Genomic DNA, 26,878 nt, shown 5'->3' on the forward strand with positions numbered 1-26,878 from the left:
GATGTGGAGGGAAGAGGGGGAAAGCAAACTCAGGCATTTAAAACAGTTCTTCTGATGCCCAACAGCAATGGAAACAGTTCAGGGGCAAATGACTCTTTCTTGGAGCTGGTCTTTCAGCTGGGTTGATAGAAGGAGCCCTGCTTCCCCTCTCTCCCACTGAGGCAGACTGTGAAATGGCTGTTTCCAGCTTAGGCAATTATAGAAGCTCCTTGCATAGGAAGAAAGAAGACAAGGAGAACATCAAAAGATTTCCTGCACACAGTTTTCCTGCTGGATGGGGAAGTACATGTGAATAGGGCCTAAATTCATGTCCAGATGTGGAAGCAGATTTGGGTCAATACAACAGCGTGCATCTGAATGTGAAACATATGATCCACATTTGAACTGGTGATGTTATGCATTTCTATAAGTTTTTCAATATGGGCAGGTGTACAGCAAATTCTTTGCACACAGGAAGTCCCAGTGTGATTTCCTGACCAAAGGGAGCAGTTGATGGGGAAAACATTCACAGAGACACTGGAAGCTGCTGTCAGTCAGATTATACATTACTAGGTTAAATGGACAAGTAGCCTTATCTAGTTTAAGGTAGCATTCTGTGCTTTCTAAATCTTTTTGCCTGTTATTCTTCATTTTATTGATTTATTTATGAAAGTATAGGTCTCCTTTTACATGCGTCTCAAGGCAGTTTACAAACATGCAGCAGAAAACAGTTCTTCTTAAAACCGTAGAGAAAAAACAACAATTAAACATAGGGTTGAAAACAATACAAAATGAATACTTGAGACCAGTGCTTTTTTCTGGGGCTACGCAGGGGTACGCATACCCCTAAAAATTTTGTGAATCTTTGTACTTTTGTACATTTGCTGTATTTATTTCTCCCCATTTGAACTATAAAAGAGTGATTGTCTTAAGTCAAAATGAGAGTACCCCTAAATATGTTTTTAGGGGGGGGGGAGTACTGCTTAAGACAGGGACATTTTTAAATTCAGATCCTGACCCTCCACAGAATCTCTCACTTCTTCATGGGGAGCAAAGATAAGGGAAGCCACACTGAAAGCCCTGCTCTGGGGCCATATCTGCAGTACACATTGAAAGCAATATCATATCCCTTTAAACATTCATAACTTCCACCATCGTGGGAACTGCGGTTTGCTATGGGTGCTGAGAGCCATAAAGAGGCCTCAACCCGCCTCACAGAGCTACAAAGGAAGAGGGATTGTGTTAAGTTGTGGGTGAACATATCAGATGACACAGCGATTCTTCAAACAGCTTTTGTTTATTCACAGGCCAGGACAGAACTGAACTGAAGGGTTTAGTCAGCCTGCTTATATAGAGCTCCAGTACAATGTAACTTAACAATTTTCTAAAACTATCCAATCACTGAATGTCACTTTCTATCCCTTATTTGCATAACTATCTACAGTATCCCCCTGCTGGCTCAGGGTGAGAACTTCAGTACATAACAGATTGATTGCTAAACTACTCTGAGAATTGTAGCTCTCTGAGGGTTCATTTTATTTTATTTTATATTATATTGAAAGTTTTCAGTGAGGAAATTAAGGGAAAGGGGGGGCGAGGAAAAGAACATGAAACTGTGATACTGAAATTGTTGTTAGGGTTTCCTAACAACTCTCAGCAGCCTTAACAAAGGACACTTGGCAGGATTCTCTGAGGAAAGCCATGCCAGTTTAAAGTGGGACCTGAGTTACTGCAGAGGCGGCTTCTTCCATTTTAGGGATGTGAATGAGAAACCTACTCTGTTTTTGATTGGGTGTCAAAGTGCTTTTTACAAAAAATTCCTTTCATCTTTTTGTTATAGCTCTTTACACCAAGGGGAAAAAATGTAAAATAAAATTGACGTGCTGAAAGTGCACTTGACCCTCGCAGGTCAAATAAATATAAAGTTAAAAGAAAGGTATATTCGCTGAGTCTTTGATATTCATTTTGGTGTGCTCAATTGAAACGGATCTGTTCTCAGGCTGTTTTATGAGTATCACTCCTTATCTGCCTTTTGTTGTATTCAATAGGTGTTCTCTCTGCCTTTTTTCAAGTGTATCGGTCTCCCTCTCTGGGTATCACAGACTTCTGATGAATTTAGGACTGTGAGGATCAAATTCTATTTGTCTTCCTGCAGGGAAGCAAGACAGGGACTTTGTCATGAAATCGTGAAGCTTAGGCTCTCCACAGATCAAAATCCCTTTGGTTTATATAGCTAGCTGTCAGCCCAGGGATTTCTATACCAAAAGTGGGGAAGAGGAAGGGGGAGAACGGGGACTTCAATTGCTCCAGTGTGTTTCTGAGCACAATTCAAAGTGTTGGTGCCGACCTCAGTCCAGTATACCTGAAGGAGCATCTCCACCCCCATCGTTCAGGCCAGACACGAAGGTCCTTCTGGCGGTTCCCTCACTGCGAGAAGCGAAGTTACAGGGAACCAAGCAGAGGGTCTTCTCGGTAGTGGCACCCACCCTGTGGCATGTCCTGCCATCAGATTTCACTGAAATAAACAACTGTCTGAGTTTTAGAAGACATCTGAAGGCAGCCCTGCATCGGGAAGTTTTTAATGTTTGATGTCTTAGTATGTTTTGATATATGCTGCGAGCTGCCCAGAGTGGCGGGATATAAATAAAATTATTATTATTATTATTATTATTATTAGTAGTAGTAGTAGTAGTAGTACAGTGGTACCTTGGGTTGCATATGCTTCAGGTTACATACTGTTCAGGTTACAGACTCCGCTAACCCCATTAGCTAAAGTGGTGCTTCAGGTTAAGAACAGTTTCAGGTTAAGTACAGACCTCTGGAACGAATTAAGTACTTAACCCCAGGTACCACTGTACTATGGAATGACACCCTAAATAGGAAGGTGAAGTCCAAAAGAGAGCACACTTTTTCTGTTTTGGCTGAATTTGAATGTCAGCAAGAGTGATGTTCCTAGCTGGGGAACCTTGAAAGTTCATCAAAAAAGCTTCTGCACAACTTAAACTAGTTATCAGCACATCTATCAAGAGGAAGACCACAATCTGCTTTGGATGTCAACAGAACTACCCTCAAGTTGAAGTGCTTTGAGGACATCAGGCCTAACATAAAACATATATGGATACCACACAGAGAAATCTCATCTCCCCCAAGCTTTTGCGAAAGCTACCTTCATGTGTTATTCAATGGTGTGTGGGTCTTTTTGTGGTAGTTCTGATTGTTGTTATAGGAATAATAATTGTTGTTGTTGTTGTTGTTGGTAGTAGTAGTAGTGGTGGTGGTAATAGAATACCCTCCAACATTTCTCCACTGAAAATGGAAATGCCCTATGCCATAATAATAATAATAATAATAATAATAATAATAATAAATTTATTATTTATACCCTGCCCATCTGACTGGGTTGCCTCAGCTATTCTAGGTGGATTCCTACATTAAAAAACCCCTTCCTTATACAGGGCTGCCTTCAGATGTCTTCTAAAACTCCTTGGCTCAGGGGTCGCATAACTCCTTCCCCTCCAACATTTGTCTGATGAAAATAGGGATGTCCTAAAGAAAAGAGGACATTCCTTCTGTAATGCCTTCTGTATATCCAGAACTGTCCCAGGAAAATAGGGATACTTGGAAAGTTTGAGATAGGGCCTCATTGGTAGTGGTGTCCTGACAATGGAAAGCTCTCCCCTTCAGGGAGGTGGTAATAGTAATAGTAATAGTAATAGTAATAGTAATAGTAATAGTAATAATAATAATAATAATAATAATAATAATAATAATTTATTATTTATACCCCGCCCATCTGGCTGGGTTTCCCCAGCCACTCTGGGTGGCTCCCAACAGAATACTAAAAACATGATAAAAGATCAAACATTAAAATCTGCCCTAAACAGGGCTGCTTTCAGATGTCTTCTAAAAGTCAGATGGTTGTTTATTTCCTTAACATCTGATGGGAGGGTGTTCCACAGGGTGGGCGCCACTACTGAGAAGGCCCTCTGCCTGGTTCCCTGTAGCTTCACTTCTCACAATGAGGGAACCACCAGAAGATCCGAGCTGGACAGTGGGAATGGAGATGCTCCTTCAGGTATACTGTGCTGAGGCCGTTTAGGGCTTTAAAGGTCAGCACCAACACTTTGAATTGTGCTCGGAAACATACTGGGCACTGAGGCTGGTAACTTTTCTGGCAGCAGCAGAAGACTATATCTTCTTTTGCAAGCAACCTAAACAAACTATGGTGACTGTTGTTGTTTAGTCATTTCCGACACTTCGTGACCCCATGGAACAGAGCACGCCAGACACTCCTGTCTTCCACTTCCTCCCGCAGTTTGGTCAAACTCATGCTGGTAGCTTTGAGAACACTATCCAAACATCTCGTCCTCTGTCATCCCCTTCTCCTTGTGCCCTCCATCTTTCCCAACATCAGGGTCTTTTCCAGGGAGTCTTCTCTTCACATGAGGTGGCCAAAGTATTGGAGCCTCAGCTTCACGATCTGTCCTTCCAGTGAGCACTCAGGGCTAATTTCCTTAAGAATGGATAGGTTTGATCTTCTTGCAATCCATGGGACTCTCAAGAGCACCAGCACCATAATTCAAAAGCATCAATTCTTCGGCCTTCTTTATGGTCCAGCTCTCACTTCCATACACCACTACTGGGAAAACCATAGCTTTTAACTATACGGACTTTTGTTGGCAAGGTGATTTCTCTGCTTTTTAAGATGCTTATATAATATCCTTTGCATTGTCTATATCCCTAGCTAGTATGTGATGTCAGCTAATGTTAATTGATTTTAGGAGGCCGTCTACCAGGTAGTGTGTGTGTTTTCCCTCCCCTCAGAAGCCCCACTGATATGAAAGAAGGCTGAACATCTGCTTAGCAGAGTACTGAACAGCTGTTTAAACAAACTATGGATTGCTGCATTCAATCATAAGCCAAACGATTTACTTTTGAAATGAGGCATGCTACAGTCATGCAGTTCAGCGGTAGCTAAATTAAGAATGCCTTATTAAAAGACCTGGACTTGGTGATAGCAGGAAGAAGGGAAAGGGATGCTTAGCTTTCTCCCAACCACCCTGAAATAGTTCTGCTTGTGTTTAGTTTTGTGCCGTGCATTCAGTCATCATGTGATGGGGATCAAGGAAAACATGACTGCAAAACTTGACTGCAAATGGAACACAATAAGTTTGGCTGCAGCCTGATGATTATTGGCTTGTGGTGGCACAGTGGCAGGCTTTTCCACTGAAGACACCACCAGGGTTGTGGAATGTCCTCCATGGTGAGATATGAGCATCTCCATTTAAATTGGCATCCCACTGTCTCCCAGAGACCTGTTTAGGCAACCAGTCCTCTGAACTTGAATTTTCAATCTGTTATTTTATTTTATTTTTTTAAACTGTTTTAACTTACATGATTTTTAACTGACTTGCTTTATTGTATATTTAAGTTAAGGGTCTTTTGATGCTCTTGTGAATTTTAATCACACATGGATTTTATAGTTCTAAATCTGTTATATGCCACATTGGCATATAATTTGGGATATAAATTAATATCAACGAGAACAACAACCTGCAGGAGAAGAGGAGAATCTGCTTTGTATGTCAAGGATCGCAAACTCAACCCCCGACTCCTCCAGGTGGAGCTGCAATAGACCACTGCAAGCCAATCCACAAATCATGATTAGGTGTTCAATCCAAATAGGTTCATAAACTAAGGTTGCACTCTTAAACCCACATAAAGGTAAAGGTAAAGGTAAAGGACCCCTGACACTTAAGTCCAGTCATGAACAACTCTGGGGTTGTGGCACTCATCTTGCTTTACTGGCCGAGGGAGCCAACGTTTGTCCACAGACAGTTTTTCCAGGTCATGTGGCAAAACATGACTAAGCCGCTTCTGGCGAAACCAAAGCAGTGCACGGAAACACCGTTTACCTATTTATCTACTTGCACTTTGACGTGCTTTCGAACTGCTAGGTTGGCAGGAGCTGGGAACGAGCAACGGGAGCTCACCCTGCCGCGGGGATTCAAACCACCAACCTTCCGATTGGCAAGCCTTAAGCTCAGTGCTCTAGTTTCCATCACGGTGTTCTGTTGCTCCAGAAACGGTTTAGTCCTGCTGTCCACATGACCCGGAAAGCTATCTGTGGACAAATGCCGGCTCCCTCAGCCTGAAAGTGAGATGAGCGTTGCAACCCATAGTCACCTTTGACTGGATTTAACCATCCAGGGGTCCTTTACCTTTACCTTTTACCTAACTTAATAAGGCAGCATCCTATGTTCAAGGAAACAAATACTCTATAGAACCTGTATTTTGCAGCTGATCTGCTGTAACACTGACCTTCTTCCCTCTCAGAAGTCCCCCCCCCCCTTTTTTATCAGCCTTTGGAAACTTTTTCACATCTACTACTAGTGTTCAGGTCTGCTGACTGAAAAGCAGATGAAAATCGAAGGAGGCACGCAAAAGCACTTTGAAAAACCGAGTGTCTTTTAACGATGGCAAAGTAGGAACTAAAATGGAATCAACCGCTTCGTCTCAGCACTAAGAGTAACAGTTGTCACTTTGTTCCCCCCAAAAACAACAACGATGGTGACTTGATAATCCATCCTTAGAAGTCATGATGGGGTGGGGAGGGAGGGAGATGGCCGAGTCTGAGCTACTAAGGGAATTATAGGTCAGTGCCTGCATCATTACTTGTACCCACAAGGCAACAGAGCATCGGTACAAATCCTGGGACATGGTGCAATGTGTTCCTTGTGGCTCATCACAACCAGGACAGGAGATTGATTAAAACAGCCTGTTGTAAGAACGATGTGGGGGAAGCATAATCGGAAGAACACATCCTCTCACGGGAATGCCACAGCTACAAACTTAAACTGGTCTAACAGTCATTATCTTCCTCCGGAGGGAGCTGTAGTATTTTGAAGGAAGCTAGGAATCTGTAAGAGGCCCATGGGATTCTCAATGCCCTTTATTTCCAGGATTTGTTGGCGCAGAACAATGGCAGTTACGTTGGCGTAAAACTGATGTAAGCGTAGCTAAAGGGGGTGTTCTAGTCAGTTCCAAACCCATCCTTGATTGGAACAAGTGAGACATCTTTCAGCACTCAGGAAGGTCCATTTTGGGCCCTTTAGCCTTCCAGCACATTGTTTAAACCTTCCTGTTTAGGAAGTTTTTGGTCTTTTAGTGGCTGTACCATACCCTTGGCATTGACATAACTGGTACATAATCCTTTTGACTTTATATTTCATTTTATTGTCCCTCCTTAAGAACAACAACACATTTTACTTGCTGGTTTGCTAGTCTTTTGGTTCTCTCCTCTTGTATTTTAGTTAATTTTTTTATATATATATAAATATTTATTCAGAATTTTATTATTATTATTATTACAATACAAATAGATAAAACACAATAATACATGTTGTCAGGGGCTCAGGAGCAGAGGCACAGGGAAGAGAGGAGATGGAGAGCGAAGGGGAAGAATCCGAGGGGAGCGTAGGAGAAGATGACAGTGGACCGAGGGATTCCATGAGCCTCTCCAGCGAATCGGAAGATTCACAGAAGGGGGCGCCAGTGGCCAGGGGTAGGGGGTTCCCAAGGGGAATGCCCCAGGAGCAAGGGGGCAGCAGGGACTCCCAGAGCAGTAGCTGGAAATCAGGACCAGCTTCCCCACCAGAGCAGAGTGGGGGGGAAGAGTCCCAAGGATCGGGGCCAGTGCATTCCCCACCAGGGAGAGAAGATAAGGCAGGGCTGACCACGCCTCCATCAGAAAGTCGGACAACGGAGGAGAGGTCAGATCCGGCCAGTGTCCCGGAAGAGGGAAGCAGTGACTGAAGTACTGTAACGGTTAGGAGAAAGGTCACTGGGCTGGCGCGAGAGGCAAGTTCAAATGTACAGGAGCGCGGGACAGCAGAGAATGAGGATTGGGAACCGGGTCCTAAAGCCCGCCGGAGGGAGGGGGAGGAGCTAAGCGACTCAGCGTCGGAAGAGTCCAGAAAGGGCAATGCCCCAGCGGGCAGGAGGACCCAGAGGAGGAGAGAGCAGCGTAAAAGGTGGAGCAGGGCTAGGATCTTAAACTGGTGTCATAGAGGAGGAGACTCAGACGGGACTTCGCCGATCTAGGGTTTAAGACGTAGGGCTGCACGCTGTGGCTTTGAAATGGAAACTGAACTTCAATAAAGACTTTTGTACATTACTACAGCCTAGCATTGGTCCTCTGTGAGCTGGGACCTAGAGGCAGCTCTGACACATGTCATAACACATTTTCTTGTCATCTTTGGACTTCCTCACATCTCCCGCTCCTGCGTTCCTAATTAAAATTTAATCCAGCAATTTATCACCTTATTTCCATTCTTACTAACTAATTTCCCGATATTATATCCCACAATTTCAATAAATTTGTTCAATACCTTAAAAAAATTAATTTAGCCTAGTCATTATCTAATTAAATAAAACTTATCTTCGTCATACACCTCATCTGTTTTAATGGTGCCAAGTTATTCATAATCTAGCATCCTGCTTAAGATTCATACAATTTACAATATTTTTGCAAATAAGTCTTGAATTTCTTCCAATCTTCCTCTACCGTCTCCTCTCCCAGGTCTCGGATTCTGCCAGTCATCTCGGCCAGTTCCATATATTCTATCAGTTTCATCTGCCATTCTTCCAGTGTGGGTAAATCTTGGGTTTTCCAATGCTTAGCAACGAGTATCCTTGCTGCTGTTGTTGCATACATAAAAAATATTCGGTCCTTCTTTAACACCTTCTGGCCGACAATACCCAGAAGAAAGGCCTCTGGTTTCTTAGTGAAGGTATACTTAAATACCTTTTTCAGCTCATTATATATCATTTCCCAGAAAGCCTTCACTCTAGGGCAAGTCCACCAGAGGTGAAAGAACGTTCCTTCATTTTCTTTACATTTCCAACATTTATTATCAGACAAATGGTATATTTTTGCAAGTTTGACTGGGGTCATGTACCATCTATATATCATTTTCATGACATTTTCTTTCAAAGCATTACATGCAGTGAAGTTCAGCCCGGTGGTCCACAACCTTTCCCAGTCCTCTAGCATAATATTGTACCCAATGTCCTGTGCCCATTTTATCATAGCTGACTTTACCATTTCATCTTGTGTGTTCCATTTTAACAGCAAGTTATACATTCTTGAAAGTACCTTAGTCTTGGGCTCTAACAGTTCCGTTACCAACTTCGATTTTTCCACCTGGAATCCTAACTTTTTGTCAAGTTTAAAAACTTCCTTAATCTGAGCGTAGTGTAACCAATCTCACACTTTATCTTTTATTTTCTCCATACTCTGCAATTTCCAATTATCTCCATCTTTTTCTAATATTTCCCAATACTTTGGCCAATTGGCCTCCATATTGAGTCTTTTTTCGGGCCTTGGCTTCCAATGGTGAAAGCCACCTTGGAGTTTTATTTTCCAGTAAGTCTGCTCACATCTTCAAAACTTGAACTTTAAAATCCAGATAACATGGACATTTCTCCAGAAAAGTATTTAGTTTTACACAACCAGACACATGTTACAGGGGTAGTTTGCCTCCCAATTAGTTGCCTCCCAGAACAAGGAGGGCAAGCTTTGCCAAACTATGAGCAGCAAACCATAGGAGAAACCTTGGTTTCAGCTTGGGGTTTGTTGTTGCTGTTGCTTTGTCATTTAGTCGTGTCCGACTCTTCGTGACCCCATGGACCAGAGGATGCTGGGCACTCCTGTCTTCCACTGCCTCCCGCAGCTTGGTCAAACTCATGCTGGTAGCTTCGAGAACACTGTCCAACTATCTCGTCCTCTGTTGTCCCCTTCTCCTTGTGCCCTCCATCTTTCCCAACATCAGAGTCTTTTCCAGGGAGTCTTCTCTTCTCATGAGCCTCAGCTTCACGATCTGTCCTTCCAGTCAGCACTCAGGGCTGATTTCCTTCAGAATGGAGAGGTTTGATCTTCTTGCAGTCCATGGGACTCTCAAGAGTCTCCTCCAGCACCAGAATTCAAAAGCATCAATTCTTCGGCGATCAGCCTTCTTTATGGTCCAGCTCTCACCTCCATACATCACTACTGGGAAAACCATAGCTTTAACTATACGGACCTTCAGCTTGGGGTTAGAAAAAGCTAAATCATGACCTAAGCAAAACCACAACCTATTGGCGCAGCAGCAAAGCCAAGTAGGAGCCAAGCAGCCACAATTTCCTCTCCATGTCCCCATGTATTCATGCTAAGCAACAATGTTAGCTTAGTGTAATGTGCAAATCAGGCTATTATGCAGGCCATTAAGATGATCCTGTGCAGTCATTTCCTCAAAATTTGATCTTTGTTCCCCCGAAGCTAGCACGCACATCCCACCCTCCACCGCATTTCAATACATTTTTCCTGATATGGCATCAAGGCAACGTGTCAGAGAAAGCACACAATGAATAATGGATAATGAAACACCCCCTGACACTATTTTGACACAGGGGAAGTATGAGGGTTTGATTGCCATTGTGTTCAGACACTGGCAGTGGAGGAACGAATGTGCTCAGAAGTCAAGCGTGGGACTTTGCATCCACTCAGCATGGCACTCATTAGCATTTCAACTTCTCTATGAAGCAACGGCACCCTTTGGAATAACCCCACCAGCATTGCAGTCATGGCGTATAAAATGCCGATTATGTTTCGGACTCTGCCGTTGACGTAACAAGCTCATCATTAGATCAGCTTTTTCACAGAGCCTCCTGCACAGCAAAGCAACTTGATTAGGAAAATGTGTTAGCGGCGCTCTGGATGCCAAGAAATTAATGAGCAAGACAAACACAGGCTGTTTTCAGGTAAGCGGTGGTGGGGACTCCTGAGTTTTGATCTGCTGTTTGCTAGATCAGACTCTTGCCTCCACAGAGGAAGATTAAAAAGAAACACTCCACTTTCTCATGCCTGTTACTGTCTTGATGTTAACAGTCACAGCTGCAAGGGCACTGCCTTTGATCCGCAAGCCAAGTCAGAAGAATATCGGAAGTCATACAGGGAGACACACCAATAATCTTTTTAGCAAAGAGCAGAAATGGAATCTCATAGAAATTAGGGATGCGGAGGTGAGGGGGAAATTGGTTAACATTTTAATCTAACGTTTTAACACAAATCTACCTACTTTGCACTTATTAGAGCATCCACCTGCCTCGAGAGACAATGGAATGTGCTTCCAGGGGTGAAGTCAAACCTCTGTATTAAAACACTGAAGGCGGTGTGTCCTAGGCTGCCCAGGTCCTGGGCTGCCCAGGCAACAAGGGACCTTTCTTGGCCTTGATGATGTGGTCCAAAGGAAAGCAGAGCGATACATTTGGCACCAGGTCGGCTGCAAGAGTTGCCAGAAGGAGACATACAAGGCGTCATCCAACCATCTTAGGAACTCCACTCTGGATTTGTGTAGGGTTTGCTCCTTAACCTTTTCTTCTCTTGAAGATATCCCACAAGGCAGCAGAGATTTAGAATCAGAGTCTTCCTTCTCCTAGATAGGCTACCTTCCCAGGTTGATGAACTACGCCTGCCTCTCACCTCCCTCTACAGCAGGGGTCTGCAAACTTTTTCAGCAGGGGGCCGGTCCACTGTCCCTCAGACCTTGTGGGGGGCTGGACTATATTTTGAAAATAATAATAATAAATGAACGAATTCCTATGCCCCACAAATAACCTAGAGATGCATTTAAATAAAAGGGCACGTTCTACTCATGTAAAAACATGCTGATTTCTGGACTGTCTGCGGGCCGGATTTAGAAGGTGATTGAGCTGGATCCGGCCCCCGGGCCTTAGTTTGCCTACCCATGCTCTTCAGCATATGCTAAAACTGCCTTCTTTACCATTGGATCCACTATCAATCTCATCTGCTTAATCCACAGGAGCCTGTCTTCACATGCAGGGGAGGGTTTGAGACCCACTGGCTCCCCTCACCTGGTTTATCTGGCCAGTTGCTACTAGTTTTGTGATATAACTCTGCAACCCAGAAGTGTGCACCAAAATACATGCATTAGTCAAACTATTGTACAAAATTAAATCATACTAGGGGAAATTACTCACAAAAATGTGTAGCTTGGGGAAATACAGGTATTAGGAGAAATGTGCAGACTTTTAAGAGAGAGAAAACACACAAATTGACATACAGTAGGAATAGTGCAACCAAATTTAAGGCTGGAAAAATGAGGGAGTGTATCCGAACTTGAAAAAATAATCATGCATTCCTTTAAAAATACAATATTTGGAAGTGAAAAAGGTTTTCCTTGTAAACCTAAATCCCACTTAATGCACTTGTAGATGACAACTGGGGAATGGCATAAGTTTTATACTTCCCATGTGCAAGGATCCCTCCCATGCAGATTCAGCTGATTTCCACCAAGTCAGACACCAAAACCAGAGGTTAAGCCCAGCTGAGGGCAAAGCAGAACTGGTGGAGGTGGAAAGTTATGCCTGGCTTCCTGTCATCTTAGCAAGCGCAGGTTTTGAAATTCACCTTGTTTAAGGTAACATTCAGTTGAGCACCCAGTTGGAGATAGATTTCCATGAATGTGCTCTGTTGAAGTTCAATTCAGAAAGTGGCTTCCTCTAGGGGACAGAAACCCCAGTTTCCTTTCAGCTACAGGTTTGCTGGTTGACTAAAGGTGAAAGTGCACAGATGACATCACCACGACAAATGCCATCATCACTGGTTGTCAAAAGAGCACCACAAGTGAAGGGGTCACTTTTTGTGCCCCTGAGACAAGGACTTGGACTCTTGCTAAATAGAAATATATACATAAATCTTAATAAATGTTATGTTATAAAGTATAACGTATGCCTTAATATGTTTGATGAAAGTGTAGATCATAAATATTCAAATATTCAAATACTACTTAGCAAGTCTTACTATTGCCAGAGTTTCACAGTATACCCCAATGACCAGAACTGAATATTTCAGGAAGTAATAAGACAAATCATTTTAGTGACCTTCAGTAATTTAAGTGCAAGGATCCAGGCAATAAGAGTTACTGAATTATATAAGAGAAAAAGAGACAAAAATTTTAGGCAGTTGAGGGGGTGGAACTACCCCCAACCTCAGACGTTGCCAATCCTGGGATATGATGAAGAAGGGGAGCTGATTTTTGTCAATCCATCCAACTGAGTCTGTGATTGCAGTCTATACAACTCAATAGAGAACTGAGGCTACTCTAAAACTGAAAAGAGGTTCACACCTGAGCAAGAGAAAAAGCCGGAACTCAGTCATTGTAAACATATTTCTTTCTACTCCTGGTGCTACGGCATGTAGCCAAGACATTTGTTTCAAAAGTCACATCCTGGAGCTTGAGCCCCACTCCAACAAGCACATAAGCTAGGAGTTCAACTTCATCGTTCTCAAAGTTAATTAATTGGCAATCCCAATTAATCTCAAGTTGATTTTGCCCTGGGCTGCCACAACCATTCGTTGGATGCTAAAAAACAAAGACCCCCCCCCCCATGCATGCAAAGAGGACATGGGGTTTACTTTGGGCTAGGCTCTCCTCTCATTTGTATCGGCAAGAAAGATGACAGGATGACATCTAATGAGTCAAGTAACAAGAGGACAGCATTTCAGTATTCTGTTGGAAGCCACCCAGAGTGGCTGGGGTATTATTATTATTAATAATAATAATAATTCAGTCATACCTTGGGTTACAGACACTTCGAGTTGCATGATTTCGGGTTGCATGATCCATGCCAAACCCGGAAGTACCAGAACAGTTACTTCTGGGTTTTGGCGCTTGCACATGCGCAGAAGCGCTAAATCGTGCTTTGTGCATGCGCAGAAGCGCCAAATTGCGACCTGCATGTGTGCGGGTCACGGGTTGCGAATGCTGCGGGTTGCAAACATGCCTCCTGCATGGATCACGTTCTCAACCCGAGCGTCCACTGTATAACTATTTGCTAACAGAACTCATTGCCTCGAAGGGTGGCAGGATCTTTCTGACCTAGGTCGCATCCACACAGTACATTTAATGCACATAGCTTCTACCAAAGGAACTGTAGTATATCCATCACAGGGCTATAAATCCAGGATTCTTAATCCGCAGGTTTTTTTGGGGGGAACCCTAGCATTCCCCAGGGATACTCTGCATTTATGTCCTGGAATAGACAGTTTGACTGGAAGGCCTAGAAACACATTTCGCCCCCTCCCCAAGCTTCTAAGCATTTCCTGGAGTGGAAATCCCACCTACCCAAGTGTTCAATGGAATAGTAGCGCTGCTTGCTGTCCACTCGCACCGTCTCGGCATATGGGCTCCCCACTCCGTAGCCAATAATGTATCCGCGCACAACGATGTTTGGGTTCAGTGGTGGCGTCCAGCTCATTACAATGCTGGTTGACAAAGGCCTCACATGAAGAGAGCTTGGCTGGTCAGGAACCTGAGATTCTAGGAGTCAAAGGAAGATGCTGTTAGCAGTGCCACCATCTGCGTTTGATCAGCGGCAAGAGCACACTTTAGGCTGACCTGTCATTGTTTCTGGAAAGAAGCAAAGTATCACATCCTTGTCACATGCAGAAGTAGCATGCAAGTCATTAAAATATACAGCTTGTAAAATATCTAGGCTGGGTTATCGTCTTTAAACGCACAACTGAATTTTTTCCCATCGCCAAGCACAAGGTGTCTAACTGTGCCATTCAACAGATGCAGTCATCTCCAAACTATGCTTTTCCCTTCCTGTCATTGAATTATTATTCTTTGAAGAGTCAGACAAGCGGGGAAGCAAGAATTATCCTTTATGGAAAAATGGCGGAGGACAAAGCTAGTAAGTTCAATAAATTAAATACGTGGAAGTCACTCTCATTCTCTCTCTGTGTGTGCATATATTACTCACAGAAAAACATTTCATAATAGTGAACAGCAAGCAAGCTCAGAAAAGCCAGTAAGCGAACAATGGACTAGCAACTTAAGCAGTATTAAATAAGTCAGTGCTTCTAACATTACGTGGCGACAGTCTAGGCCTGTGGCATTCATTATCGCAACCATGCATATTTTCATTTTTCCTTCACTCACCCTGCCTCCTCTGATTAATACTAAAGCACGGGGGGGGGGGTGTGTGTGTAAGATATCTGTCTAGGAAAATAATGATATACCGACAGCATTCTATTAACAATGCATTCGTTTGCATTTTATTACGTGCAAGCCAGGAATGAGATGGTTATCCAGTCTAATGGTGTGGGTGGGTGTTTTAAAAACCCTTTGGAGGTGAAAGCAAGCCCTTTTGCTGGAGGTTTGCCTAGGAGCTACCATACCACAAGTCTCCTCAGAAGAGCAAGAAAGCAGCTTGTCTCTTTGAGAGCGGAAGAAACAAGTTGCAATCCTTTCCCCCCACGAGGAGGCCTGTCATATTTTAGCCAAATGGAAGAGGTAAAAGGACTCAGATGCAAAATGCTGGTGCAAACTCCGAGAAAAGGGCCTCCTTTGAGTGTGAAGTATTCCCACTATAAACGTTGGGTGAGGGGTGGCGGAAGGGAGGCTGTAAAAAACTGACGGGATTAATACTTTTCAGCGGCGCTGTCATTGATTCTGCCGTCCGTGCCCTTGATAGTTTATAGGCTTTGCAGTGAATTTTGGGGGCAGAATAAAATTCTTCTGAGGAACTGCTGGATCCACTGGAAAGTCTTACGAGAATGTTAGAGGTCGCATAATGCACACAGCAACATTTGCAAGGGCTTCACAATCGCCACAGTCTCAAAGTCAATCTATTCTTGAATGATGCTTCATTTAAGGAAGAGCAGACAAAGAAACAAACAAACAAACAAACAAATACGACACCATTAAGTATCTCCTGGACCACTGTGAGCACATATTTGAAATGCAATACATTTTCTTACTGTTAAAATAAAGCAAGCTGTTTTGGAATGCTGGACATCATTAGGAACATATTCAAACGCAGCAGGCATAAAGGGGTGGGATGTTGCGCTTCAAGCGCAGGGATTAAAATGAGGCATATCAAAATGTTCAGGATACTTTACTATTTTTCATAATCCTTCATTGCTCTTCAAGGACAACTTTATACCAGGCACTGAATAGCACATGCATGTGTCCTCATAGGTGTACAATCACAAGGGGAGGGGTGAGTAAAGGGAGAGGATGAAAACATAGGAAGGGTACAGGTATAGCTTAAATGCAAAACTTGATGGGATATGGGATAGTTAACTGGTAGCAAATGTTTCCTGCATGGATGTTGGTTTTCCCCACTGAAAGCTGAGGAAGAATTTAAAGAGAAGTAGTGTTCGATTCATAATTTACCTGTAGGAGGGAGGCAAATTGGAATTCTGATCAAATGAACTTTGAATTTCAGCAATATCACCTGCTTCAGCCTTTTTCCTGTGCAGAGGGCTTTATTTGGTCTAGCCAGACACAAGGAGGTGAAATTTGTATCTATGCATATTCTTATATCAGGGACAGCCAATGTTGTGCCTTCCAAACATTGCTGGACTCCAGCTCCCATTATACCTGGCCATTGGGTGTGCTGGCTGGGGTTGATGGGAGTTGGAGTCCAGCAAGATATGGAGGGCACCATATTTGTTACTCCTGTCCTGGATATTTCTACACTGACAGAAGTTCACCTAAGGAGCAACCTGGGGCAAAGGATTCTACCAGTCAGTGAATCTGTCAATCAATGTGACAATGATACAACCTGAAAGGAATATGTGTGTGTGTATTCAACAGCATCCAACTATGAGTAGGGAGATCATATAAATCAATCCTTTAAGAGGGGGGAAAAATGCTTCAAAAGTTTCCCTCCTCCAAATTTATTCTAGATTTTGGACTACCACATTATTTGGTACCACTGTTTATGCACCAATTTTGTATACAGACAGCACAGGGTGCCACTGCTTCCAGTTCTTAACAGTTCCAGGTCTCAGGTTCTATCTCCATGTATGTCGGGGAGAGACCCGTATCTGAAACCCCAAAGAGCCATTGCCAGTCATTGTAGACAATATTGAAGAAGATGTACCAATGGTCTGATTCAGCCTAAGGCAGCTCTCCACATGGTTATCAGTGCTCAGGAGAGCACAGGTTCATCAGTATAAAACACTGTGTCAAGTGCAATCGTACATACAGTTGCATCAAGAGTCCGTTGTTTCATCAATGTACACAGACGCAATGGTAATATAGAGGGGAAGATGAATGCAAATGAATTGGAAAATTGGAGCAAACTGGGCATTATTAATTCCAGGAATTCTTCTAGGTAAGAACTGAATGGAGAGTGAACCTAGTGCAGAAATGAAGATCTGCTCTTGTCTAGAAAGGAAGTTAAACAGCAGCCCCAGAATACACATAAATATATTCCTCCAGAATATCCCTATACAAGACTGATCCAGGATCCCCAACATCATTACTTAAACTGTTTGAGTCGGATGTTTTGGGGGAAATTGAGCATCCAGTGGTTTCCTTCCCCCCCTCAGAGAAAAAAGCATAATGCTTTATGCTCAAAATAAATATTTAAAATGCTCCCAGCTGTCAGAAAGACTATTCTGACTTTCCAGGGAACCTTGGATCAGCAGCAGTGTTTGGATTTCTAATCGCTTTAACAAAACACACTAATTAAATGGGCAATCCATAGGGAGTTTAGGGAGTTTCTTCAAGACACTCTTCATTTTGTGTCTCTGTGTGTGTGTGTTACTGCAGATGCAAAAAAAAAAAAAAAAAAAAGCATCCGGTGAAGGAACTTCTACAGCAAAAGAGCAGAGAGGGAATTGCAGTTAACAATTCGCACAGCAGCACCAATGGAATTTAGCTGATCCTTGCATGTCTCTAACCTTGCAGATCTCACCAAAGGAGCCATCCCAAGAGGTAGCTAGAGCGCAAAACATGAAGCTGCAAGGTGATGGTTGTTTAAAAAGCCAGACTGTGTGTGTGTTCTGAAGCAATTTAGTCTGGGTCTGCACTGGGGTACAGAACTGGGTCAGTGATTCAAGGTACAGGCTTGGCTCTAAATGTTTTTGTGCCCTTGTGCTTGCTTCTGCAGTGTGAACAAACGGAAACAGGTTTAAAACCAAGTATGGCACAGGGTGCTGTTCTCAGCAGTGAGATGGTTATTGGAGTTTCAATTGCAAAATCCCAATTCCAACCCCCATCCCCCCGAAAAAAACACCAGCCTGAGGGAAAGGATCTCATATCCCTACATAGCTCCCATCTGAGCTATACATTTAAAGGAGTATGATAAACAGTCATGGCTTCCTCCAAAGAATCCTGGGAACTGTATTTTGTAAACAGTGCTGAGAGTACTTAGGAGACCCCAGTTCCCTCACAGATCAACTGAATTCATTGGGAAGAGGGACTGAGGGTTAAACCAATTATTGCAGCTTTGTGAGGGGAATTGGGGTATCCTAAAACAACTCTCAGCACCCTTGACAAACTAGGTTTCCCAGGATTCCTTGGGGAGAGGCGTGATTATTGAAAGTGGCATGATACCCTTTTAAATGTCTGCTGCATATGGGGCCATGAATGGCTGTATCATTGACCAATCAGCTATGACAGCTGAATGAAACATCCATATTTGAAAACTGTACCAGAGGGGCAGGGATACTGTGGCCTCCCCAAGTGTTGGGGTGCAGCTTCCATCATCCCAGGCCCTTGGCCATGCTGGCTGGGAGTGATAGGAGTTGGGGACTGGAAGGCTACAGATCCAATGAGGAATGGTCATCACCATCATGGCATTCGTATAAGGTTTTCAGGGGCAATGGAAATCCCAGATCCAAGTGCCCAGAACTGGCTGCTCAAGTGTTTCAGAGCAAGGGAAGACCAAGGTCCCAGAGAACTTCTGCATATTATTTTGATAGCAGATAGACCATTGGGCCTGCCACAAATAGATCGGTTCTTTTGATAACCCCCCAGAGGAATTGTATCATGGAAGAATAAGCAATACGGTTAAAAACAAACCTGGCTTTCAGTAACCACCCAATATTACAGTTTTGGCAAAAGTTGCAACAGCAACAGCTGGGAAAGAAGTTAAAATTAAACACAGGTGCTAGGAGCGTAGTGGGAGAGAAATGAAGCTGCCTTTCTTTTCTCACTTCTGCTTCACTTGTCCATACACAGGGAAAATTTTAACAGCATGCAGCCAGTAAAAACCTTCTGCTGAGAGAAAGCACTCAGACAACAGCTCCAATGGGTCTGGAAGCTGAATGCTCCTGACCTCCACCGCAAAAAAATAAAATAAAAATGAGAGGCACAAATACAAGATGGGTGACACCTGGCTTGAGAGCAGTACATGTGAAAAGGATCTAGGAGTCTTGGTTGACCACAAACTTGACATGAGCCAGCAGTGTGACACGGCAGCTAAAAAAAGCCAATGCAATTCTGGGCTGCATCAATAGAAGTATAGCATCTAGATCAAGGGAAGTAATAGTGCCACTGTATTCTGCTCTGGTCAGACCTCACCTGGAGTACTGTGTCCAGTTCTGGGCACCACAGTTCAAGAAGGACACTGACAAACTGGAACGTGTCCAGAGGAGGGCAACCAAAATGGTCAAAGGCCTGGAAACGATGCCTTATGAGGAACGGCTAAGGGAGCTGGGCATGTTTAGCCTGGAGAAGAGGAGGTTAAGGGGTGATATGATAGCCATGTTCAAATATATAAAAGGATGTCACATAGAGGAGGGAGGAAGGTTGTTTTCTGCTGCTCCAGAGAAGCGGACACGGTGCAATGGATCCAAACTACAAGAAAGAAGATTCCACCTAAACATTAGGAAGAACTTCCTGACAGTAAGAGCTGTTTGACAGTGGAATTTGCTGCCAAGGAGTGTGGCAGAGTCTCCTTCTTTGGAGGTCTTTAAGCAGAAGCTTGACAACCATATGTCAGGAGTGCTCTGATGGTGTTTCCTGCTTGGCAGGGGGTTGGACTCGATGGCCCTTGTGGTCTCTTCCAACTCTATGATTCTATGATTCTATGAACCTTAGCTGAAGGGCAAGGCAACCATCAGAATGAGCAAAAAGGCAGTTATAATGGCTGTGAAAAAAATACAATTACCATCAAGATCGCTCTCTGGAGTTTCTGCAGTATACCAGTCGGAGGAGGGTCCTGTCCCGTTGACTGTCATAGCTGCAACTTGGAAACTGTACTGGCTGCCTTTGTCAAGACCTGCGTATGATACAAATCAAGACATACAAAAAGCTCAGTTAATATTAGCAGGATTTGATGAGCCACAATCTACAAAGTCCATGTACACCCAGAAGGAGCTTTGTTTATTTGTTTCATTTACAGCCCACCAAGGAATTCAAGGTGGTGTACACAGTTCTCTCCAGTGGCGTGTGGTGAAATTTTCCGTAGGAGAGCCGTTGGGGCCACAGGCACCAGATTGCGAGGGCGATTGGTGGAGGGCTGATGTCATGAGTTGTAAGCATTGCACCTCCCTTCCTGAGCCACACAGAAGTTTCCTGGGCTTTGGGACAGGATCTTGGAGCCTTACTGTATCCTTCCTCAAGCTGGGTGTGCTTTAGGAAGGTGGTCAAAGGGCTCTTTGACCTGTCAGAGCATCGTGCCTCTCTCCCTAAGCCGAGCAAAAGCTTCCTGGACTTTGGAAAGGAGGCACCAGGGGAACATTTAGGGGACAAACTTAATTCCCCTAGGCAACTGACCACATGCCACTGGTTCTCTCCCTCTGCAATTAATCCCTACAACAACCATGTGAGGTAAGGTAAAAGTAAAGTCAAAGGCGACTCGCTTTCAGGCCAAGGGAGCCAGCGTTTGTCCACAGACAGCTTTCCAGGTCATGTGGCCAGCAGGACTAAACCGCTTCTGGTGCAATGGAACACTGTGACAGAAACCAGAGTGCACAGAAACACCATTTACCTTCCCACCACAGTGGTACCTATTTAAATACTTGCACTGGTGTGCTTTCGAACTGCTAGGTTGGCAGGAACTGGGACCAAGCAATGGGAACTCACCCCATTGTGGGGATTTGAACTGCCGACCTTCCGATCGGCAAGCCCTAGAGGCTCTGTGGTTTAGACCACAGTGCCACCCGCGTCCCCATGTGAGGGAGCTGAGGCTGAGAGGCAGTTGCTGGCTCAAATTCACCCAGTGAACTCTGGTTTCCCAAGTCCTAGCTTGACAATCTAACCACAACACCTCCCTGCAGTTCTAGAGGTGCCACCTGCCTTGTGCCTTGGCAAAGCATAGTCTTACTGATTGCACCATGCAGTGTTCCTAACAGAAGTGTGAATGAATCTGAACCAGTGTGAATCCTGGCACAGCTAATGCCTTCTGCTCTATGGCTAGGCTCTATTAGAGAAGCATCATGCTGGTGCTAACTGTGCGCTGCGCCTTTGTTCCCTGCGACAGCAATATATGCTTTTTTATCATTTTGTGTATCTCATACTGACCATGAAGCATAAAGATAAACAGTCACATTTAATTGCAAAGTTCCTCTGGGGAAGAATGTTCAAAATTAAAAACAACACTTTTAAATTTTAGCTGATGGCAAATCTTACAATAAAATCAATCGTCTTGATTTAGAGTCCTTGTTGTAGCTCTGAATTTCTTTGCTATTGCAGCTGTCCTCATTAGTGGGCAGAAACACCTGCCTTCACCAGCCGAAGCTTTTAAGGAGACATAAAGTCTTGCTGCTTGGATATTTAAATCATCTCTTTAAAAGCTGCATGATTTCCAGCTCCTTTGGAAATCCTGTAATACGCAACTAAACAGCAGCAATGAAAGATGTGTTTGCTTCCTTTCCATTTGGCCTACTTAAAAATGAATTTCTACAGCCTTCCTTGAAAGTTCTCGAACAGCTCACTTTATATGAGGGCTGACAAATTGCAACAGATACCCTGCACCCTTGGTTTATATACAAGATTTTTATTTCACCTTTCAATATTTATTTCTAAAGTGATGTATGGCCAAAAACGGAAAGAACCAAATTGCAATGTATCATAAAATATCAGGAAACAGAAAACTGAGAACAGAAATAAAATTGGGCCAATAAATACAAAACTGCAGGACAGCAAATTTTTTTAAAAACTTTGAGCTTCCAAAGAAACAATAAAAGAGAAACGGGCTGTAAAGGTAAGAAAGGTAAAGGACCCCTGGACGGTTAAGTCCAATCAAAGGTGACTATGGGGTTGCGGCACTCATCTTGCTTTCAGCCTGAGGGAGCCAGCGTTTGTCCACAGACAGATTTCCGGGTCATGTGGCCAGTAGGACTAAACCGCCTCTGGCACAACAGAACACCGTGATGGAAACCAGAGCGCACGGAAACGCCGTTTACCTTCCTGCCACAGCAGTACCTATTTATCTACTTGCACTGGCATGCTTTCGAACTGCTAGGTTGGCAGGAGCTGGGACAGAGCAACGGGAGCTCACCCCGTCGGGCAGATTCGAACCGCCAACCTTCCAATCGGCAAGCCCAAGAGGCTCAGTGGCTTAGACCACAGTGCTACCCGCATCCCAGAATTGTATCCAATGCTAGACCTGCTCAGAGTAGACCCACTGAAGTGAAGAGCCACATAAACACCATATATATAAATTACTAATGTACCACTTCACCCAAAGAATTATGGGAAGCGTAGTTTGCTAAGGGTGCCAAACCATTCCCAGAGTGGTTTGACAATCAATCCCTCCTCTCAGGGAACTCTGGGTATGGTAGCTGTGTAACCAGAATAGGTGTCTTCTAACAACTATCAGCACCGTTCTCTCACTATAGCTCTCAGTATCCGATTATAGCCCAGGGGAAGACCTCCTCCTATGTAGAGAAGGTCTATAGCTCATTGGTACAGCCTTTGCCTTATTTGGAGAAGGCCCCAGCATCTCCCGCTAGGGCTTGGAAACTGCTTCCTGAAACCCTGGGGAGCTGCTGCCAGTCAGTGTAGACAAACTGAGCTAGATGGACCAACAGTCTGATTCAGTATAAGCCACCTTTCCAGAACAGGAAGCATGGGCAGCCAGAAAGGGGACTGAGTGCTGGTGAAATTTTTCCTGGAAAGCCAAAGATGCACATTATCCTTGGCCACCTCACTGTCGCCCTCCAGTTGTTGTTGGACTTCAAGTCCCATCAACCCCAGTCAGCGTGGTCAATAGTCAGGGATGATGGGAATTGCAATTCAGAAGCAGCTGGAGGATCACAGGTTCCTTATCCCTGCTCTAAAGAAATTCTCATGCACTCTGAGATGGAAAAATAGAAGTGTCTGTTGCAGGGGAAGAACGCTTGCAAGAAATTGGAGGGCTGATTTTGCCAGCACACTAGATGTCTTAGGCATATCATCAGATAATGTGCTCCCCCATAGGCTTTTGGTGCAAGCTGCTCCTATATCTTTATATGGCTGTAATTTTAGCCTTCCGTTCCATACACAGGCTAACTCTATCCAAACTAATCAAAATTAAATTGATCTCATAACAACCACACTGACAGCTCTTAAATAGCACTGAGAGTTATGCAGAAGAAGGAAATTTCATTGGTGCATCGTTACGCAACCACACCAGCTCTGCACAAGGAGCTTCTCAGCAGAATGTTCTCTTCTAAACAATGTTTAGAAGGTACATTTGTTCTACTTCATACCTGATTATCGCCTACTTTACAGCTTTCCAAAGGGAATAAAAGCATGTTTTCTTCCAACAATCACACATGGAATTATTCTTTAGAAAATGAAGGGGCGTTTTTCTTTCTTTTTTATTCCTGGACCTTTCTAATTCTGTTCTAATTTGTATCATGTCTTGGTAAGGAGCTTGGGACGGTATCATATGGCCCCCAACATCCTCTAGATGTGGAAGCTGAAGGAGAACTTCCCATAAGCGGAGGAGAAACTGCCAGAGTCCTATTGCAGAAGTGGCAGAGTTGACCTTTCGGATGAAATATCAAAACAACAACCACACAAGACGCTCTTTTTTCCGCTTCCTCTATCCCTCCCTGTCTAGTAGTGCCATTAACAGTACCAGGATCCCCTCTAATAGCAAACTCAGGTGGTTTAACAGGAACAGAGTCAAAACAAGGACCAGAGAAACAAGAGTCCACCTATTTATTTTATCTTCTAAGACTGCATAGTTGCCATTCACAATTGCTGCACTATGTCACTTCATTTTCTGGATATAGCTAAACAATGAGCATGGGTTCAGATGACAGACAACGCCCAACCATGGTTGAACATTGAAAACAGTTGAAAACAGTAAAGATCTGATGAAGAGAACACAGCAAAGGTTATATTTTCTGAGAATCCTCCAGAAAAATAATATCTCAAAGGACCTGTTGATGGCATTTTATCATTGTACTGTTGAGAGTGTATTAACTTATGGTCTCTGTGTGTGGTTTGGGAGCTGCACAGTCAGGGGGAAAACAAAGCTGTCCAGGGTTGTAAAGACTGCGGAGAGAATAAGTGGGTGCACTCTTCCCACCTTGGATCAAATCTATGCTTCCAGGTGCCATAAGAAAGATGCAGAGATAGTGCAGGACAGTACGCACCCCGGAAATGATCTCTTTCAGCTTCTGCCTTCTGGAAGAAGGTAGAGGGTTATAAAGACTAGGACTAGCCGCCTGAGAAACAGTTTCTATCCAAATGCGATTTTGGTTTTAAATGCAGTGTAAGGTAGTCTCTATGGGAGTATATTGTATTTAATTATGGGGTATCAAAGTTTTTAGGGGGTTAACCAGGCTGGGATAGCTGGGATATCAGGCTTGTTGGTTTCTGAATGTCTGATGTAGATTTTTTCAATTTCGTTGTTCTGTATGGGACAATGACAGTAAAGATTATCGCATCATATCATATCATAACTCAGCATGGTGCAGCAGAAGAAGAAAGATCAAGGAGAAGCAAAGTCCCTAAAATCTCCTGTCTGGGAGCCCACATGCTTACTTATTTGTGCTAAGCCACAGTTTGGCTTAGCAATCCATGCAAAATGGGCCAGAGTGACGTTGCACCACTGTAAAAACGCAAGAGAGAATCCTTGCATATCCAACCTGTCATAAAAAAATGGACATTTTGGTTTGTTTATGAAGAATAAAGAAATACCCCGGTAGCAGCATGACAGCTTTTGGTTTCATATTTGAGTTGGCATTCATGGAAACTAATTTAGGATAGAAACTGCTAGGCGGAATGGGGAATTGTGTTTCAATCTCATTAAGTGGAGGAAAATGGAGAGGCACACACATAGGATAAAGCCATTAAGGAGGAAACAAAGTAAAAATGTATGAGGGTTGTTGCTGTGCAGTCCAATAAGCGTCAGCTAAATGCAAGGGGAATGACATCCCATTCGAACGGAAAGTGTGTTTTATTCCCGAAACATTTCCTTCATCAACAACACTGTAAGGCCGCAACTGTGTAAACACTGACCTGTGAACAGGTACCAGAGGTTGTTTGGCTCCAATGTTTCTATCTCACCCCTGCGGGCTGTCTTCCTGTGTCGTATTTTGTAGCCAGTGATAAATCCATTTTGTGTGCCAGGAGGCGGTGGTAGCCAGCTCACTTTGATGCTCTGTAAAACAAAAACGTTAAAGCTGATTTTATTTCCGTAGAAGAGGTTTTATACATCAAATTACACACAATACTCACCTACACACACACACACACACACACACACACACACACACCCCACATGTATATACACACATTTATTTGACAGTACTCACTGGTACAGAGTACTGTTGCCATTTTGTTTGTTTGTTGCCCATGGCAGTCATTTTGTGCTGCCACCTTTGACACTTTTATCAAAATAGAAGTACTCTTTTTTTAAACTAAATCATACAAACATGCTAAAGCCAGCTGAAGTGTCAGGGTGGTGCCACTTCAGACTCTGGTTTGGGGCTCACAATCGTGGGAATTCTACTCAATATTGATCCAGAGCAGAACTCCAGCGTATAGTTAGCAGAGTAAAAACTTAAACACATTGCAGGATTCCCCAAAAATAGACCATAGGCAATTAGACCAGAGACTTGAAATAGATTCTCCATGCATGCCTCTCCATGAAAAAAGGGAGATAAAGTACTTTTCTGTATATAAAACTAAACAACCATGAGATGTTCATGCTAGGTTCTGGGTGGTTTTTTTTTTACTTTTCATGTGGTGGGCTATGATCATACAGATGATTATTTGGTCATAGGAGTCTCTCTTTTACAGATTGCAATGTGATGCCAATGTGCCCTACTTTACAGAGGCTACACCTCTGTTTGAAGGGTCATCCAGTCAACATCTGGTTTCAAAATGAAGAAACAAAAGGAGGAAGAGTTGGAGGGGCCTTGAAGATGCCCATGAACAGCAGATCTTAGCAGGCACACGCAGGACAACTGGGACTCGGCTACATTAGTCAAAAAACAATGTTTTGAATGCATTATAAACATTCAGCACCAGATGGTGCTGGAGAGCAAAAAAAATATTTTCGATATTCCATAGTGTTTTCTTTTCTTTTGTTATAACGATTTAATTTCTGACTTATTTATACTGTTTTTCCTCCTGTGTGTAGATCCACCCTGGTTAGCTTTCCCCGCTATGAGGAGACAGACTGCCTTTCTGTTTAAGTTTATAGTGTCTGTTTCTAAATGTGAGACTAATGAAAGAACCAAACAGCACTTCAGACAAGTTTGTTCTGGATCCTGCTAGAATGCAGTCAATCATTAAAACCATGTGTATTTCAGTGATAACAAAACAGTAATTTTAATGTTTAATAGCAAAATATTTGCATCAGTTGCTGTGATAAAAACGATGCTGTTTCCACCACCTTGGATGGATAATAACATCAGGGAAAGTGGAGGGTCAGTCAGGATTACAAGTTAAATTGGGAGTCAAGTGACGCCTGCCAATGACTGCACAAAATCTTGTCACAATTCTGCTGCTCCTTCAAAGTCAATTAATAGCAGGTGTCAATGAATACTTTGCAAACATACCCAGTTTTATCAGTAGGAAGTTGATTAGTTCATAAATAAATATAAGCTTTGGCACACACGTAATTTATTTGCTCATTATAAAACTCA

General features: G+C 43.4%; 1 protein-coding gene across 3 annotated transcripts in view; it reads right to left on the bottom strand.

Annotated features, from left to right (window-relative positions):
- DCC (DCC netrin 1 receptor) overlaps window positions 1-26,878 on the bottom strand; it is a gene marked incomplete at its 5' end in the record, with an annotated part of 954,207 nt that overhangs the window by 140,284 nt on the left and 787,045 nt on the right. For all 3 annotated transcript variants that reach the window (XM_079994683.1, XM_079994682.1, XM_079994684.1), the window contains 3 exons: window positions 14,166-14,360; window positions 19,954-20,064; window positions 25,245-25,386. In XM_079994683.1, coding sequence (XP_079850809.1) covers window positions 14,166-14,360; window positions 19,954-20,064; window positions 25,245-25,386 — 448 coding nt within the window. The remainder of the gene's footprint in view (window positions 1-14,165; window positions 14,361-19,953; window positions 20,065-25,244; window positions 25,387-26,878) is intronic.

The sequence above is a fragment of the Podarcis cretensis genome, assembly GCF_951804945.1.
Source record: "Podarcis cretensis genome assembly, chromosome: 11".
In the NCBI taxonomy this organism is placed as follows: Eukaryota; Metazoa; Chordata; class Lepidosauria; order Squamata; family Lacertidae; genus Podarcis; species Podarcis cretensis.